The sequence below is a fragment of the Lagenorhynchus albirostris genome, chromosome 20, assembly GCF_949774975.1.
Source record: "Lagenorhynchus albirostris chromosome 20, mLagAlb1.1, whole genome shotgun sequence".
In the NCBI taxonomy this organism is placed as follows: domain Eukaryota; kingdom Metazoa; phylum Chordata; class Mammalia; order Artiodactyla; family Delphinidae; genus Lagenorhynchus; species Lagenorhynchus albirostris.
In genome coordinates, this window is record NC_083114.1 from 32,890,512 (window position 1) to 32,903,861 (window position 13,350).

At 35.7% G+C, this 13,350-nt stretch overlaps 1 protein-coding gene across 2 annotated transcripts in view; it reads left to right on the forward strand.

Moving 5' to 3' along the window:
• The window catches only part of APPBP2 (amyloid beta precursor protein binding protein 2), a 68,691-nt gene extending 55,341 nt beyond the window's left edge, over positions 1–13,350 (forward strand). For both annotated transcript variants that reach the window (XM_060133902.1, XM_060133903.1), the window contains 4 exons: positions 2,565–2,650; positions 4,364–4,554; positions 5,927–6,092; positions 8,373–13,350. In XM_060133902.1, coding sequence (XP_059989885.1) covers positions 2,565–2,650; positions 4,364–4,554; positions 5,927–6,092; positions 8,373–8,626 — 697 coding nt within the window. In that variant the 3' untranslated portion in view covers positions 8,627–13,350. The remainder of the gene's footprint in view (positions 1–2,564; positions 2,651–4,363; positions 4,555–5,926; positions 6,093–8,372) is intronic.

A 13,350-nucleotide genomic window follows, 5' to 3' on the forward strand; every position in this document is an offset into this window, starting at 1 on the left:
AATACTTTTCAGTGTATCTTATGGATTAAATTTGATCTCCTGGAACTTGAACAAGATACCTAAAATGTTCTTGAAGTCATTTAAAATCATATCAATTTATAAGCCATTTGTTTAGATCTTATGTGGTTTAATGTTGAGACATAGATCTCCATATAGAATGTGACTTATTTTTTAAGTGTCTCCTTCAGTAATTTTTCTTTGACTAATACAGTAGTGTCTGGTTAAATGACAGACTTAACCTAAAAACTTGCTCATAACATGCAGAAATACTGAATAATGTAACAATCATCTTTTTAAATGCATAACTGAGCTTGTAAGATAGAGAAGAAATCCCCAAGGGCCAGTAATGGACTAAAATCCAAAAAGGGTAGGCATGAACTACAGTATGAGTGTTCTGGGGTGGAAAGGCTTGGAAGGCTTAGAAGTTTCTGTAACCTTGGTTGAACAGCAATCCTGGGTTTAAGAGACAAGGCATTTAGCCCATAGGAAGCTGTGGCTTAGAAGTGAAACCCTCACATGAAGCCAAGATCAAGGCTACACCCTCGGAGAAAGAGTAGACTAGGGGAAAAAACTGCCCACTGGCAAGAGAGGTGACATGGAAATTTGTCCAACTTAAGTTGGGCCCTCAGTTGGAAAAAAAAGGAGCCTCACAGGGGAATTTATAATTTATAGATGTCTACGTTGTGTTTGGGCATCATGCATGCAGGAACCCCCAAACTGAGGAAAACATTAAGAAGCACGTTGGGACTGCTAGTTCTCCTGGGATGCTTTTCAGGAGAAAATGCAAAACTCTTGGAAATAATTAACCTTCCGTCCAAGCCATACAGACTTCCCATAGATCTAGCTGTACCTGAGATGAACTCATCATAAAAAATATTTAAATAAGGGAACATTTCCCCCATGGGTGAGTCAGCAGACATAATGATCAAGATTAGAACACTAAAAATATCAGTTAACAGAACTTTATGGCTGATACTATAAAGTAAGGTTTCTTAAATGTTTAAAGATATAAAACGGGTTGGCAAACTATGGCCTGAAGGCAAAATAAAGGTTTATTGGAACATAGCAGTGCTCATGCACTCATGTATTGTCTATGGTTGCTTTTATGCTGTAACAGCAGAGTTGAGTAGTTGGGACAGAGTGTAGCCGCATAATCTGAGATATTTACTATATGGCCCTTTACAGAAAAAAATGTGCTGGCGCTGATATAAAAGAAGAAATCAGTAATATTTTGGAGGGAAAATGAAGGAAAAAAGGCAGATTTAAAAATAAAACAACTGAGGGAACTATACTCAGTATTTTGTAATAACCTATAAGGGAAAAGGAATCTGAAAAAAAAATATTTATGTATGTATAACCGAATCACTTGGCCATACACCTGAAACTAACACAACATTGTAAATCAACTATACTTGAATTAAAAAAATAAAACAACTGATACATCCTACAGCATGAATGAACCTTTAAAACATTGTGCTAAGTGAAAGCAGCCAGTTACAAAGGACCACATATTGTATAATTTCATTTATATGAACTCTCTAGATACAGGCAAACAAGTAGAAACAGAAAGTAAGTTGGTGGTTGCCTAGGGCTGGTGGAGTTGGAGGAAAACGAAATGACTCCTAAAGGGCACAAGGTTTCTTTCTGAGGTGATGAAAATATTCTGAAATTAATCGTGATGGGTACATAACTCTGTAATATACTAAAAACCTTCAATTGTACACTTTAAATGGGTGAATTGTGTTGGTATGAATTGTCTTAATAAGCACTTTTATTACAAAAACCATTATAATAGCTGGAATTGGAAAATAGTCATTGACATTAAAACTCAGTAGACAAGTTAAACAGCAGATTAGACACAACTAAAGAGACAGTGAACTGGAAGACAGATCTGAGAAAACTAATGATTACCTGGAAGCTGGGAATAGAAGGCGTGGAGTTGTTTGAGATTATCTGGCAGATAAAATAGACAAACAGCTTGCTTTCTGTTTGAGGAGATGGGCCATGAACAAATAACCAAACATGTCAGGTGAGAATACATGCTATGAAGGAGAATAAAGTAAGCTAAGAGTTTAAAGCGTGATGGTAGATTTTTTAGGGTCTTTTGTATAGGCTGGTCTGGAAAAACTTCAGTGTGGGTAAGCCATGTGGATATTTAGGGGACAGCCATTACAGAGAGACAGTAAAGCGAGCGCAAGAGTCATAGGTGAGCACGTGCTTTACATGTTCAGAAAACTGCAGTTCCTGTGTGCCTGGAAGGAAAAGAGGGGATTGTTTCTGAGAATGATAGGAGATGAGGTCAGAGAGGTAGCCCAGTGAAAGATCATATTATATTGAGCCTTAGGCTGTGATAGCAACTTCACAGTTGATTCTGAGGGAGATGGGAATCCACTGGATGTTTAAAAGTTCAGTCTACAAAAGATTGGAACTTTAAAACAAAAAAAAAACTGGTCCTTTTCCACAGATAGTTTTAGAAATTCAGTATTATAAATTGTGATTTTTTTTAATGCTTAAATTATTTGTAACATAAAAGAAATGCCAGAGTATATCTATCTGTATTGCAGATTTCATGCAGAAAGAGCTATTGGTATCATTACCCACATCCTACCTGAAGATCATCTTCTTTTGGCTTCTTCAAAGAGGGTGAAAGGTACCCTTTGTAATCTAGTCTCTCATATATATATATATATATATATATATATATATATATATATACACACACACACACACGTATGTATGTTTTTTTTTTAAGATTTCTTTTGCTGTCAATTATAATAGATGTCTACTCTCTGATAACTTTAAAATCGATGGTATATGGTATAAAATAGGGGTATTTGTTTAGTTCCTCAGGATTAGACTGCATATTACTAAAATAGCCAATTCACTGATTTAAAGTATTTGCCTACAACTCTAAGAATTTACAGTGGTTCATAATGAAAGGTTGTTCACATCTCTCATATAACATTGTTAATAGGCCAGAATACATTTCTTTTGCCTCTTTCTTTACCTTTTCCTACCTTCCTTCCTCTCTTTCCTTTCACTCATTCATTCAGTCAGTCAGTCCTTTCTTTTGAGGAGAGGATGGAAGAATCACAAATTATTACTGTGCAGTGACAAGGGTAGGAAACTGAAGATGGGTTTTTCTCATACCTTCAGTTTTATCATGCAAGCTTCTGAAACTCAGTTTCATATCAGGTTACCCTTAATGTTGTAAGGCTCTTACCACATACCACTTTCTTCTTTTCTTATTAACTCTTCTGCAAATCACTACCAAGGCTTTCATTTTGCCAACATGATTGGGTCACCCATGTGGTAATTCCATGCATGTTGGATAACTTTTACCTTAATTCTGGAACTGGGTTTTACCTCCCCTCTAGGTTTGCATTTTTAAAGTCATGCAAGTAATACACGATTAATGTCAAAAATTAAAAGTTAGAAAAGAGAAAAAATTAAGTTACCTGAAATCTCATCGATCCAGAATCAACATTTTGGTGAATATTCTTTTAAACTTTTCTTTCTTCAAATGCTGAAATGAGTGAATAATTTTTTTTAGTTCTGTAATCTGCTTTGTTCAATTAATATATTATCAACATTTTCCCATTTCAGTACATGTAGGTATATATCTTTTTTTCTAATGTTCTTAACCTCACCTGTCTTATTGGACCTTTAAATTGTTTTTTAACCTTTTGTTGTTTAAAAATGCTACAGTGAACTAAATCTCTTTTTACTTTTGTGCACATGGACAATTTTCCTAGAAATAAAATTGCCTGGTAAAAGAATATGTGTTTTTAAGACTTTAAATGGAATTTGAGGGTCTTGAATGGGACTTTGAAGTTAAATTATCTTCTTGACTGGTTTGAGTGGTCAAGTGAGTTAGGAGGAAACCAGTTCTTTTAGTTGTATTTGGTTAAAGGTTATATAATTTACAAAGTGTGGTTTCAAAATTTTCAGCAGTGCTTAGGTACTCCTTGACAACTTTTTCACAACTTTAAAAAATTTGCCTCTTTATTCTTGTCTTCCTTGTATTTGCTTAAACAACAAATTGACATCAGCAAAGCATAACAGGTCTGGTAAAATAGAGAGTAATTCTACAAAATAATTTGTTGTATACCATTGTTTTTCTTAAATTTGAAATTCATTATACTGTGCAAAATAGAATGACCAAAAGTGTATTTTTTCATTAAAATGGAATACTTTCATCTTTACCAGTTCTGTGGCATGGGATATGGTTTATGGTTCTAAACCATAAGCATATAAAAGTATATACAACTAACATCTGTAAAATTTAGTTTTAAATTTTATGTTCTGATTAGCTTTGATACATGGTTTGGAAATGCACTAATTTTATTGCCTTCTTATTCAGCACTTATTTTAGAGGAGATTGCAATTGACTGTCATAATAAAGAAACTGAACAGAGGTTGCTTCAAGAAGCTCATGATTTGCACCTGTCTTCACTCCAGCTAGCTAAAAAAGCTTTTGGGGAATTTAATGTACAGACTGCAAAACACTATGGAAACCTTGGAAGACTTTATCAGTCAATGAGAAAATTTAAGGTTAGAAGCACATTTTACTATATTTTTCTCTCTCTAAATAATCTTAGGTAATAAAGTATAATCTTAAATAATAAGTAAATCTTAAATAATGCTTCTTTAGTAATCTTAAATAATAAGGTATACATTTATTATACTCCTATATTATTTCACATAAGAATTGAGAAAATGGCTAGTATAAAACGACAGGGGCTTCCCTGGTGGTGCAGTGGTTAAGAATCCACCTGCCAATGCAGGGGACGCGGGTTCAAGTCCTGGTCTGGGAAAATCCCACATGCCACGGAGCAGCTAAGCCCGTGAGCCACAACTACTGAAGCCTGCGCGCCTAGAGCCCATGCTCCGCAACAGGAGCAGCCACTGCAGTGAGAAGCCTGCACACTGCAACGAAGAGTAGCCCCCTCTCGCCTCAACTAGAGAAAGCCCGCGCGTAGCAACAAAGGCCCACCGCAGCCAGAATTCATAAATAAATAAAAATAAATAATTTTTTTGAAAAAGACAGTCAAAATATAAATAAAATTCAAAAATACAGACCCTAGAAAAATAAATATATCAAACCATAAAGACTAAAACAGTTATTATAGTTAGACTTAAAACATAGCTCTTAGCTAGTAGTTTAAGTTAGACTTAAAACATAAGCTCTTAGCTAGTAGTTTAAGTTAGACTTAAAACATAAGCTCTTAGATAGTAGTTTAAGTACAGCACTTAGCAGAATGCCTGCCACGTAATAGGTATGTAAGAAATATAAGATATTGCAAGTGTTATTAATTGTAGTGATGATAAAAATTTACTGAATTTAGTTCCCTTTTAGAATTTTGGGTCATAGATTCTTATTGTCCATTACAGGGTCACAATAAGGAAGGGATGAGAGTTGCTGCTTAAGGCATTCATTTTTATCTAAAAATCAGTTTACACATTTCTCAATTAACCTGAATTTGGTTTGTTGGAATAAAAATTGTCAAAACTCCAAAAAATAAAATAAAGTGTACTTCTATGTAAAATAACATACTATAGTGTAGAGTTTCTTAATAAGGTTCAGTTAAATTTTAGAGTGTATTAACTGAAAGAAGAAATTTTCATTTTAGAATATTTTGATGTTAATTTCTTCTAACAATTTTTTATTACAAGGACAGGTTTTCTTTTGTCATTTTGGTATACGACACTATTACTTTCATCAGCTTATGTGCACAGCTTCCCCAAACCAGTAAGGCTTCCCGTAGGCAACTTTTGGAAGAATATAGTGTGTTCTCTGATCAGATTACCTTATGCCATCCATAAGACGTCTTTGGCATTTAGAAGAATCTTACTCATGGGGTAAGAATTGTTGACATAAGAAAAAGTATAATCTAATAGTTAATACACCTTAATTGTTTTTCAGGAAGCGGAAGAAATGCACATCAAAGCAATTCAGATTAAAGAGCAACTTCTTGGTCAAGAAGATTATGAAGTAGCCCTTTCAGTGGGACATCTGGCTTCTTTATATAATTATGACATGAATCAGTATGAAAATGCTGAGAAACTTTATCTGCGATCTATAGCAATTGGTATGTTACTTTAAAATTTTCTTAGTCAATTGATTAGAGATCAACGTGTCTTATATGTTGTATAGGGAAGTGTTACTATTAAGACTTAAATGAGTTTAGAGCTGCTAAGGATATCCAGAAACCACTCAGAAATCATCTGAAACATTTTGCTAAAGATTATTTATTGATGTTGAAGCCACTAGTAAGAAATATGACAGTAGGGTGTCAAGTAAAGGCAAAAGTAGTTATTTTTAAATATTTGTGTAAACACTACCCCCAGCCCATCCTCTCCCTTCTTCTGATTTTAACATAGACCCAGTTTGCCTGTTTTTTAACTTGATATAAATGAAATCATACAATGTATATTTTTATATGCCTGGTTTCTTTTGGTGAACATCAATTGTGAGATACATCTGTGTTGTTCATATCACTGTTGCTTGTTAATTTCCAGTGCTGTGTAATATTGTATTGGATTAGTATATCATTATTTAATCCATTCTACTGTTAATGGATATTTGGAACATTTGAATTGTTTTCAGTTCAGCCCTATTACAAAATAAGATGCTGTGGTCATCATCTGAATGTTGTGCCTATTAAAACTCTTCCCCATTTTTATATTGACTTGTCTGTCATTTTCTTATTGGTTTATAGAAGTTCTTTATATACTTTGGATGTATCTGTTGGTTAAATGTGTTGCAGATAACTCTCACTCTACTGCTTCTTCCTTCCTTCCTCCCTCCCTCCCTCCCTTTCTTTCTTTTTTGATTGGTTGTACCGGGACTTAGTTGCAGCAGGCGGGCTCCTTAGTTGTGATGTGTGAACCCTGTCTTTTTTTAATTTTTAAAAATTTTTATTTATTTATTTATTTTTGGCTGCATTGGGTCTTTGTTGCTGCGTGCAGGCTTTCTCTAGTTGCGGCGAGTGGGGGCTACTCTTCGCTGCGGTGCATGGGCTTCTCATTGGGGTGGCTTCTCTTGTTGTGGAGCACAGGCTCTAGGCATGCCAGCTTCGGGAGTTGTGGCACGCAGGCTCAGCAGTTGTGGCTTGTGGGCTTCAGTAGTTGTGGCTCGCAGGCTCTAGAGCGCAGGCTCAGTAGTTGTGCATGGGCTAAGTTGCTCTGCGGCATGTGGGATCTTCCCGGACCAGGGCTTGAACCCATGTCCCCTACATTGGCAGGCGGATTCTTAACCAAAGCACCACCAGGGAAGTCCACGTGCGAACTCTTGGTTGCAGCATGCATGTGGGATATAGTTCCCTAACCAGGGATCAAACCCGGGCCCCCTGCATTGGGAGCATGGAGTCTTAACCCACTGCGCCACCAGGAAAGTCCCTACTTCTTACTTCTTAATGGTGCCTTTCAAAGACCAGAAGTTCTTAGATATTAATGTAATCAAATATTGCTCTTTTCTTTTATGGTTAACACTTTTTGTATTCTGTTTAGGAAATCTTTTCCTACCCCAAAGTCATGGAGATACTCTTTTGGAAGATTATCTTCTGGAAACTTTATTTTACCATTCACATTTAGATCCACAGTCCTGAAATTGATTTTTGTTTATGGTGTAAGGTAGCAATCAAATCCCCCACCCCCTGCCTTTTTTTTCCTCCGTATGGATATACAGTTGACCAGGACCATTTTTTCAAAGGACTGTCCTTTCCCCTCTGCTGTGCTACCTTTGCCAATAAATCATATATTCATGTATGTGAGATTGCTCATTATCCATAATATATTACCTTGCTCAATCCTGGAAGTCCCATATTTTCTGTGTATCTTTTTGCACAAATGTTCAGATACATAAATATTTTATTTTCCCTTTTATACATAAAAGGTGGCAAACTCTTGGTACTTTTTTGTACTTCGCTTTTTTTTTAACTCAACAGTATACCCTATAAATGACTCCATGTCAGTTCATAAAGAGCTGGGAGCTCCCTCCTCTGTTTATAGCTGCATAGTATGCCTTGAATGGATGTTCCATAGTTGAGTGGATGTTCCATAGTAGATTGAAATAAATCTTCATTTGTTTCTACTATTTCGCACTTATAAACAATGCTGTAATAAATAGCCTTGTGCATATGTATTTTTCTACTGTTGAAGGTGCTGCCATTCTTTAGATCTCTTTTAAGTCCTAGAGGTAGATTATGGTTAGGACTATGTTGGTGAATGCTGATAAAAGAATTGAATCTATTCCTTTTAAGGGAATAAAACGAAGCTACCTTATTTTAAAGAACTGAGCTTGTGTTGTGGAAACTACTTGTTATTTCATTATTTATTTGAGTTTTCTTTCTTTTTATGTTTACTTTCAGGGAAGAAACTTTTTGGTGAAGGCTACAGTGGACTAGAATATGATTACCGAGGTCTCATTAAACTTTACAACTCCGTTGGAAATTACGAGAAAGTGTTTGAATATCACAATGTTCTGTCTAACTGGAACCGGCTGCGAGATCGGCAGTATTCAGTGACCGATGCTCTTGAAGATGTCAACACCAGCCCCCAGTCCACTGAAGAAGTGGTGCAGTCCTTCCTGATTTCTCAGAATGTTGAGGGACCGAGCTGCTGAGGGAGGACCTCAGTTAACTAATTTACCTTTTCCCAGATTCCAGGGAATTCATACTGTGAAATCAAAATCATGTTGTTTTTTCGGGGCTGGAATTTGCATTGAAACACTGGTCCAGTCCATTGACCCTATTTGGGTGATCCCTATCTTGCAGAGTGTCCATAGGAATAAGCATATATTCAGTTATATTCAGCATGTACCGCATGTGTAAGTAATCTGGCCCATATTTTCAACCTAGTAGAACAAACAACATTTCTTTTTAAAAAATAATTCATTTTGCAGAAAGCCTGAAAGAAAAATAGAACCCCTAAATAAAACTATTTAAGAGTTTAAAAGAGTTGCATTCTTATTATGTAAGGATGATTTTAACAACTTTTTAACATATAATTCTTCCTTGAGGAGGTATTCAATACTGTATTGTAAAGAAATTTTATGGGGAAAATCTTTATATGCAGTATAGAAAAGTTAACACAAGTACTAATAGAAGAGGGACATCCAGACTTAGGTTTGGCTACCTTACCCAGAGAAGTGGATACAACCACTCCAGAGCTCTGTTACAAGGGAAGGACTGTCAGATTCATCTGAACTGGACCAGTGTTGATCTGTAAGTAACAGGAAAGCTGATAAACCAGCAGTTCTAACTCTTTGGTTGTTTTGGTTTTGTTGTGTTTTTTTGGGGTACAAAAATGCAAGATGCTCTGATAGCGTTTGCTAACAGGACCAGGAGGATCTGAAAAGGACCAGCCTAATGTAGAAAGGGGTTATTTGGACCAGAAGCTTTAGATTATATTTTAGCCCCTGCCTATACTTTTATCAGTAGAATGATTTCATTTAGATGTATAATGAAAAGTGATCATGCAAAAGTTATATTCATGTAATAGACACCAAACTAGGGGAATTTGGCAATTTCAGTGGCATATTTTAGTCAAGGTACACAGATGGCAATGCCATAAGCAAGTCTATAAATATCTGCTGCAGCCATCTCCCTCATTTTAAATGTTACCCTAATAAGCAACACAGTTAGCAAGTATATTGGCTAAGAGTCATGAAATAGCTCATGTCCAGATGGGAATTATAGGTTACTGTGTGGTTTATGGGGATTAATGGAAAAATGAATTCCGAAAAACAGCAAGTCTTCTTAGAAATCCTTCATGTTTATGGTAAATAATAGTGCAACTAGGTCATTTTATTTGAAATTCAAGAGTCAAGTGGAAAGATTCCCCTAATGATTTATCTATTTCACTAACTTGTCTTTCTGTTTATTGGGTTTTGATTTTTTTTTTAAGCCAGTCAGGTTATTTAATGTTGAGGTAATATTCAAATTTGAGAAGTTGTGACATGTAGCAATCCAAGAAACAAAAAAGGTCTTTTGCTGTTACCTCAGTTCTTATTATAGTGGCCTATTTGGTGCCTCTATAGTTAAGAATCAGGGTTTTTCCCCCCTATTTTCAGGGGTTCATGACTTGGCTGTTAGAGATGTTGCTCCTGGCTAATGCTGGGAGTGGTCTGTGGGTGAGTGGATGTGTGCTGAATTTTGGTTTTCTTTTAACAGGCATGTTGGGGTGGGAGGGGGAAAAAATCTAAACTGTCCACCACATTGACTACAGAAAAAGTAATTGGAGATTCCAGATAAATTTGATTTTAAACACTTTTTTGGACTTCCTAAATACAACCTTGTTTAAAACTGTTATTTGCCGTCTTGTTAGTTATGAGCCGGTGTTTTTAAGTCCCCAAGTGGGCATTGACTAGGGGAGGTACCTAAAGAGATGAAGCAAGCCCAGACCCTAAGATTATAGCTATGTGATTTTGAAACCTGGGTTTAATCCTCAAATTGAATTATTTTTAATTTTGAAAAGAGTACATTGGCACACCTGCACCTCCCCCTTCCAGTTTATTACAATCTAATGCCAAGAGGCACCTCTTTATTAATTACCAAATAGTCTGTGTGACCAAGGACTAACATTTTTAAGTTACTCAGCTCTATCCTCATGGGCCTATATATTTAATACCTCCAAAGATACTTTAAGGATAGGCTTTGTACACTTTTGTTGGTTATTTAGAGTCCTGTGGTATGTTTGTGGTATAGGAATGTCATGGTAAATTGTTTTTCAATAAATATTTTGAAACTTATGTTTTCATATGAAGTTTTTTTTTTAATCTATATTTTTGGTTTTGTGCACATATAGCATTTCCTAGGATAAAATCAAGCAAATGACTTAAGGCCTCATCTTCTCTAATTCAGTCTGAACTCAGCTTAGCTCACTCAGTGATAAAGCAACATGATATTTAGAAGCCTAGGATCACAGGGTGATAATATTAAACAGCTGCCAGTTTTTCTTAAAAAAAAAAAAGTCATTATTGGTAGTTCCCCCTTATTGCCACTGCTTTAATGTAGTTTTCTGTAAATCCATATACTTTGACTTAATGCAGACACTCTAGGTTGAGAAGAGAAATTGCCAGTTTCTGTTAGTGATATAACTTAATGTGCTATTATTTCTGGTTTTAATGAAGAATAATACCCTAATAATTTTTAAGTGTGTGATTTATCCTTTCAGTAGGGATGTTTAGGATAAGTTAGGGAGGTAAATATCATCATGATTTTTGGGGTTAGACAAAATCTCAAAGCAAAGAATAAAATTACCTCACAATAGCCAGTTGCTTGAACAAACTTTTTATATATGGTGGGGTTGTGTGTCAGAAATCCTAGACCAACTTAAAAGATTTTTCTGGAAGTTCAGCAAAGTAATATTAAATAAGGGGCCTTTGGTCTCATCCTTTCCTGGCTTTCATTTTTTCTCTCTTACCCAGTCTTTTAGCTAAAGTTTGGTGCTACTCAAGTTGGGTGCATCAGGGAGCCCCGTAACATTCGTGAGCCACACAGGTGGTCGGTCACTCCTACGTTCAGTTTAGGAGAGCCAGTTGGGTTTTTTAGACCATAATTTTTATGGGTCCCCAAAGCTGACTTTGCCTGAAGCATTAAGACCCTTATTATCATCAAATTTTGCCTCTGTTCAGCAAAAAATGAACTCATTATTGCTTTGGGGTAATCCCCACACAGGTGTGCTTTCACTTGTGAAAATGAAAGATTTGACAAAGACCTTTTTCTTAGCCTGTTAGAGAAGGGTTCATAATATTGTGAAAACCAGGTCCAGCGGCTGCAATCATAAATAATGAGAGTGCCATCTGGCTGCGCCTTATAGTGCAGACAGAATGCTGAACAGTAAACACATGCCTAGAACATGATTGAAGCTTTTGGCCATACTTTACAGATTGAAAGAATGGTTTGCTGAGTAGCAGGTAGAGGCTTTCACCGCTATCCAAAAGTAGAGCGTTCCCATGAAACCTCTTTAAGCCAAAACAGGTGAACAGCAGAGAGGCAGTTACCTTAGGACATGTCTTGCTAATGGATGCACAAAATAAATTGAGATAATGCACAGAAACTCGCACAGTTGTGGCTTGAAGCTGAGATACTGAGAGTAGTTCTAGGGGAGGAGCTTGGCAGTGCCACTCTCGCTCAGGGTGCCACTGCCTCTATAACAGCTGTCTGCAAAACAAGCGCTGCATGCTAATTTTGCTTTTCACCTTTTTTCGTAAGAGTGAAGATCCTTTTGGATTTTTTTCGGTTAGCAAAAACAGGTGCTAATGTAGGTCTTTCATAAAAGCAGAGTAGCATAAAGTGAACTTTCAGAAAGCAGAGGATACCTGTATTAACTGCTACTCAGTTTTGTTGGTTTTTTTCCCCTGAATTTGTAGCCTTGCTGCTTCCAAACTGTTCTTTTTCTGGATGGCAAAGTTACTACTGGAAAAATACTTATTTATAAGTAAAAACGTTTTTAAGAGTTTTATTTTTGCTTTAAGAATTAACATGTATATTTCACCTCTTGGCTTTGGAGGACCTCAGTTCTTGCTAGAAAATTCCTTTTTTTATCTGACATTTGAATTAATCTCCAGCTTGAACACTAGTAGTTGTATTGTCCACAGATCTCAGGAATGTTTTAGGCAGAAAACTGGTTTTACCCTGTTGGTGATCTGAAGGAGTGTGCTTTGGCATTTTTTAAAATAATGCTATTCTTTAATTACAGTCCTAGGCATCTATAGCATGAGTGGCCTTAGTGAGTTTTTTGAAGTGCACATTTTTTTTTCAAAAGTAAAATTTAAGATTAAAAATATATGCTATATATAGGTATCTAGAAAACTTGGTTTGTGGTGCACAAGTGTTGGATCACTAAATAACTTTGCAGGTACCATTTGTGTAACATTACTCATTTCTGTAGATTTCTTTTATGGGAAGATATGTTGCCATGGTAACTAAAACTTTTCAATTTAGTTCCACTTTTATGATGTGAATGAATGCTATGTTTTATTAAATATTACCAGGTCAGTACTATTTTTATACTTTACTAAGCAACAGGGGATTTTAGTTTAATAGACTCAAAAATCTCTTAATGAAACAAAAGCAAATCACTGTCAATTCTTTACATGAAAATCCCCACTAATAGTGCCACAGTAATTTCTATAGAAATACCTAAGGTCATTGATAGATTTTTTAAAGGCAGTTAATTCTTCATTGTGTCAGAATGACCTTTCATGTCATCCTTATCACAAACTTGTAGTGCCCACCATTATTTGTAACCATACTAAGTATGTTTGTAATCAGCATTGTGATATATTCTGTACTTGTATTGCTAAAAATGAATTATTGACTTAATAAATATAGTGTTCCTGCA